Source organism: Vanacampus margaritifer, chromosome 16 (assembly GCF_051991255.1).
Source record: "Vanacampus margaritifer isolate UIUO_Vmar chromosome 16, RoL_Vmar_1.0, whole genome shotgun sequence".
In the NCBI taxonomy this organism is placed as follows: Eukaryota; Metazoa; Chordata; class Actinopteri; order Syngnathiformes; family Syngnathidae; genus Vanacampus; species Vanacampus margaritifer.
The window spans coordinates 7,270,954-7,276,953 of NC_135447.1; the positions used below are offsets into that span (position 1 = coordinate 7,270,954).

A 6,000-nucleotide genomic window follows, 5' to 3' on the forward strand; every position below is an offset into this window, starting at 1 on the left:
AAAGTATTGTGTGTGCTCCTCAATGCACTGAATGGCTGCTTGGGGTCCCCGCGAGGTAGCAAATCCAGTCAAGTTGGCGACAACAACCGGCAGCACAACAAGCTCCAGCATGCGCACCGATTCTTGAAAAACATCCAAACCTTCAAATGATTAAAAATTGAAAAACTATGAGCGAGCTTTTGCCGGCTAAGCATCAAATTCACTAATGGAAGCTGTAAATTTTTTTTGCTCTAAAAATAGTCGCCTGGTGCATTTTCCTTCTCCCTGGAGTTTTGAGCGCTGAGCACACGGTGCAGGTGTGTTCCTGGGGCTGAAAGCACTCAATTATTCCCACGTCTTCCTCAACGACCATTGCATGCTCTGCATTAGTGTTTACTCAATCAAACATTTCAAAAATATGAAATGTCTGCTAAGGGCAATAACACAAATGATTGGATTTATGTAGAAACTAGCAGCGAAATAGAGCACATTTCCTCCACCTGATATTCAATCAGTGGGTGTTTTGTTGATACTGTAATATATTGTGGCAGGCGCTGTACTTGAATTGCACCTCATTTTAGATGGGCTAAGATAGGGCGGATGAAATAGGCAACGCAATGTGAATTCATTTTCACAGTTCTTACATTGTGCAGTATTAGACTTTTCTTTTTCCCCCATTTTCAACATGAACAGCAAAAAAAGCAACATAAAATGGCCACCAAATACAGTGCACGATCTAATGACATGCGTTTGTGGGACTCTGCTTTTGAGGGATGACGAACACGGTCAGAGGTGTTAATTTAACAATATGTTTATTATTATTATTGTAGTCTGCGGAGGCGCCGAGGTAGTTGGAGACACAATTTGAACTTTATCGCATCAGATGATCTGATACGGTTTGCAATATTTGATCATTTTCTGAAGTTGAGGTTGAGGAGGAGTCATTCTAACAGAAAGCTAGTTGTAAGATGCACAGTACAAAAATAATTAGGACAAGGCCACTGTGCACGAATCCGTCGCCACTTCCCACAAGCACTCAACTGTGTCAAACAGCTTGGTCAATAATCTTCAGCAATTCCTGAGGATTAGAGTCTTATTACTGAACACCGTCTGTCACACAGACCTCGGCGGCCAAATAAGTCACTCTCTGGCTCGTATTTTTTATTTATTTTTTCTGTACTCCAATCAACTCACAAACACCCCCCTATGTCGAATTGATCACATAGCGAGGTTGAACACAATAGCCTGTTTGATTGATTTGAGGCCAATTAAGATGAGTTATTTGCCGTGTTTGGCTTTATTAAAGAGTCTCGGTGTGTTTTGATGGACAGGAAGTAACTGTGCATTTCACCCCGTGGCTGTATAAAGATCAATTTGTGATTAGTAATACTCTGCTTGCAATGGAGCTTGTGGAAGTGATTTTTTTTCTCCTTAATTTCATGCACACTTTAGGAGTTTATCATCCTTTAACAATCAGTATTTGCCTAATGGTGATCCGTAACACAGAGCTCAAAAAGTATGTACGCTGAATTATATTGTTTGATTCTCTTTGCTCCAGTAGTTTGTTAATCAATATCCATTCTTGATGAGACATTAAGTTTATGGAATAAGTCAGTGGATGGATTTAAAACATAGCAGCTAATTGGGTTTCATTTACCACATCCTCGTTTGTAGTTAATGCTTTATTTAATGCATGTTCGTGAATGTGTAGATTAAGTCAGTGTATGACTTTAAAACAGATTTAGCTTCCCCCTTTTTTTTTATCATTTATGTTCATTTGCTTGATTTACACATTTTATAAAGCAAAATAATGTTTTATTGTCAAATAAAAAGGATATATAGACGTGAAAGACCCCCGCTTGCTCCGTTATAGACCTCAGCACCTTTGTTTAGTTTGACACCCGGACAACAAGCGAAAAACAAAAGTGCAGGCAAGTTCTTACCTCGTCCGTGGCTTGTGGCCACGACAGCTGCGAGAAGCCACACGGCCAACATGTAATCTCGTCTCGGACAATTCATTTCTTCTTAAGTCGAGGTCGCGCGGCTGAAAAATAACGTCCTTGTGTCGGAGGAGCAGTGGAGGGGAAAAAGAACAGGGGGAGCGGGGGAGAAAGCAAACCGTGAGATTTGAACGTCCTTTTTAAAATAAAATAAAAAAATGCAAAGTTGAATCCGCGAGGCTTGACTTGGTTGAATTCGCCGTGAGACGACAGGGCGATAATAATCAAGTGAAACGCGGAGGGTTCCTGGTTGAATTCAAACGCTCCGTCAAGCGGATTGTGGCTGTGAGAGCTGGCGGCACAATTTGGACGGAGACGGCAGAGCGAGTCGTCAGCACCGAGGACAGCTCCTACTCCTAGCGTCGGAAGACGGAACTACCTCGGTGGAGTTTTGGAAATGGGGGGGAGAGAGAGGGCTTCAACGCGCGTTTGTGTCATGTGACAATCGCTGGACGCAAGATTAGGAGCACGTGACGTCCAAGCAACGCGTCGCTGTTTTAATGGCTTAATGACCCTTTTTCGAGCCAGTTATCTTGACAGGAAAATAGAAAATAGCAGGGAAGAAACTTGAGATAACGTCAGGGTTCAATTCCATTTAGGTTTTAGCGAATTTTTATTCATGTAGCACTTATAGTGTAAAACACATGTGTTTGTAGTATGTATATACTAGACTTTGCACCGATCTACTCAGCTATATCTGGATTTGAACGATAAAATACATTTTTACCCGATCAATCAATGACGTCATTGATCAGCGCTATGAAGTAAGACATTACATTGTTATATAACTTATATTTAATTTTCAATTGACGTCAGTTATACGTGGGTTTTCGCTATTCATGGGCATATCTCCGCGGAAAAGTACAGTACATATTTAAAATAAATAAATAAATATATATGTTGCTCCAACTTCTGACTGAATTGGTAATCGGTTATCAAACAAGGGGTAGGATCAAAAGAGCTTTTTTCTACCTATTCATACTTAGAACATGTCAAGTGAACAAAGAGCTCTATTGATGTTTGTTTTCTTTCTTTCCATTTCTTATGTTTCCTTATTAAAGATATTTCTATTGTGTGTGTATATATGTTAAGCCAGTCAATCAATTAATTCAAACTTAATCCATCCATTTTCTTTAGGTGGTCACCAACCAATCACAGTTCACAATGTCAATAGATGTCAATGTTTATTTTTTTATACTCTGATTTAAAATAGCCTACTTTAGTTGTTCCCGAGGCCAATTAAGGGAGTAGAGAGCAGTGCAGTTATTTACAAAAGTTTAAAATGTAAAATAAGTGACGGCATAAATAAGTATAATGAATCAATCATTTAATTCTAGCGGGCAAATTACAAAAGAATATAGTTTAAAAGTTCTCTCTAAATAATGCTGAGTTGAGTTAAATTGAGTTGGTGAACGAAACTGTCAAGCTAACCTAGCCAGCTTAGCTTCAGAGTTCACACAGCTAGCTCACCTCCGTCTGACAGATGAAGGTAAATGTTGTATATGTTGTGTCTCTTATCTGTGAGTTTCAAAACTTGAATTTTGATATTGTCTTTTTCATGGTTTCGTCAACAATACGTATTCATCTTTGGTGCTTCCTCTGTCACACTTGCTTAAAAAGTCAGCATCAGCCTTTGGCATGCACAACACAAAAAAAATCACTTTTCCTTTCAAAAGAAAAAGGCCTACTATATTTAAAAAAATGATTTAAAAATGCAAACAGCATGACTTGTAGAGTTCAAGTCAAAGTCAAGTTGAGTCTCACGAATGCTTGGTCAAAAGTCTTTTACAATTTTTTGCCAAGCAAGTTGAAAGTCATACAATGAGTCAGTTAAGTCGACTCAAGTCCATTAGAAATCGTATTTGGCCGCTCCTTTAGTTTGTGTTTTACTTCTGTCCTTTGTTGTTTCAAATAGCAAAAGATGGTCATAAATTCTCTTGCGTCCAGGCCCTGAGGTAGCAAAGCTGTCTTAAACCCGGATGCCTCCTCCATACTTACTATTGCGATGTGGTTTTGATGGTTGTATTTTGCCCTTTTTTTTTCCCCCTTATAGCATTTTGTGATGCCTCCAAACATTTCAACTTTGGATTCATCTGTCCCAACAACATTGTGGAACATCCAGTCCCTCCCTGGCAAACTTCACATTTTTGGAGCACAGTAGCTTGGGATGGAGATGGTTTTTTTTTTAGAAATATTTTTTTGTGTCTGTAGGATTTTTTGTAGGAAATTTGTCGCAACAGTGCCAAACTTTATTTATTGACAAATTTCACATCATGTAATTGTTCTTGGGAATAGAAAAGTCAAAACTGGTGTGTGCGTTTTTTCAATAGAGCAGTGCAGCTTTAACCACCCCCAAGCTCGTCCCATTGATTGGTCTGTAGGTTGGCTGACTCGTGACTCCGATTAGCTCTTGGAGAAGTCATTAGCACAGAGGTTGACATATATTTACACCCGGCAGTGTAAATGTTTGCACGGCGTGTCCGATAAAAACAAGAAAACATGCAATTGTTTACGTCGTGCTAGTTTAAGCTTTTGTTGCGACGATCAGATCATTTTTTATGACCAATTTAACCAAGCAATTCCCTGCTGTACATTGAGTCTTTTTGTCTTTTGACCTCCACTGTCAAGCCAGGGCAAGTGACACAATGGATTCTCCTGAAAAAAATCAATATTACCAACAGTGTGACATCTGTGAAAGACTCATCAATTAGCTTATAATAAAATAACCGGCAGTCATCACTTAGGGCCGGGGCCCACTTTTATCGGCTGACCAATTGTAATTGTAAAAACGTCTACTTTCCGTGATTCGTTTATTTAACAAATTCATGTATGTGTTCTTCATCATTAGTTTATATGTAAGATGTGTGTTAGTGTTTGTCAATAAACAATGCATTTTAGTAAGTTTAAGTCCCAGGGGAGGAACCTCTCATTGAATTATTATTATCACAGCTAAGCAGTGAAGCCTGTTTCTAATTTTTGCTCCTCTCATGCTGCTAAAAATGTCACCAAAATCCTAATACCTCCTTTAATCTGACAGCACCAATTAAAACTCAGCGTTATTACATTTGCAAAGGCAGAACTTCACATCTTACGGGTCCAGTAAGCGCATTGCTATGCTACATTGAAAAGAAGCACAATATACAATAAGCGGTTGGTCAGTAAATGAATAATATTAGCATAGCATTAACCTTCATCATTCCATGCATGTCATATCGCCTATAAATATCATTTATGGGAATTACTGTAGAGTCTGTCTAAAATGTTAATTCAACACTTTAAGAGTTAAATATAACACTGTGTCCAAGTGTATTTGGTCCTTATCAGAATTGGTGTTAAAGTAACTCTTTCCACAGTGTTACTATTTTCAGTGTAAAATTAACTCAAAACTAAGTAAAAATAACAACAACATAACACTGGCTTACACTGTACAGTGTTAATACAATTTCGCACTACAGGTTAAATAACTCTGGTGAGAGTAAACATGACCCCCAGCAGTGTTGATTCTGCTCTACTTTGTTGATAGAAAATCAACTCCATCAAAGACTCTTTATTGAGTTATAGAAGATTAAAGGTGCATTGTGCGGTTTAAAAAGGTCATATTAATGCTTTTTCTACATCACGCACGCTCCACCGATGCCCGGATGAGTACAAAGAGCCCTGACTGTTTTACTCTGACTGCACCTATCAGCTTTTTTTTTCCTTTCCTCACACTCCACATTTTCCTTGGGGAGAGGAGGGGCGGAGTTTTTCTTACCTCATTTGAAGTCATGTCTTCATTTGTCAACTCGGGCTGTCACTTTTAAGATCGTGCACGTACTCCCACGCGCACCACGAACGAGCCTGGCACAGATGCTGCAGTTAAGCTTTGAGGTGGCAGTCACGAGTAAAAAAAAAAAAAAAAAAAAAGTGACAAACTGAACAAAGATCCTTTTACCACTGGAGACTCAAATAACTCTGGTAAGTGTTAATTTTACACACTGCTGTGTATCAGTGGACGCAAACCAGACCTGAATGTCTTAAG

The 6,000-nt window shown here is 38.9% G+C and overlaps 1 protein-coding gene across 4 annotated transcripts in view; it reads right to left on the bottom strand.

Annotated features, from left to right (window-relative positions):
- Positions 1–2,348, bottom strand: part of LOC144036391 (seizure protein 6 homolog) — a 91,577-nt gene extending 89,229 nt beyond the window's left edge. For all 4 annotated transcript variants that reach the window (XR_013288633.1, XR_013288632.1, XM_077546994.1 and 1 more), the window contains exon 1: positions 1,923–2,348. Coding sequence is in view for 2 of the 4 variants with exons in the window: in XM_077546994.1 (XP_077403120.1) it covers positions 1,923–1,998 (76 nt within the window). In the remaining 2 variants the exon portion in view is untranslated. The remainder of the gene's footprint in view (positions 1–1,922) is intronic.
- Between the last annotated feature and the right edge of the window lie 3,652 nt (positions 2,349–6,000).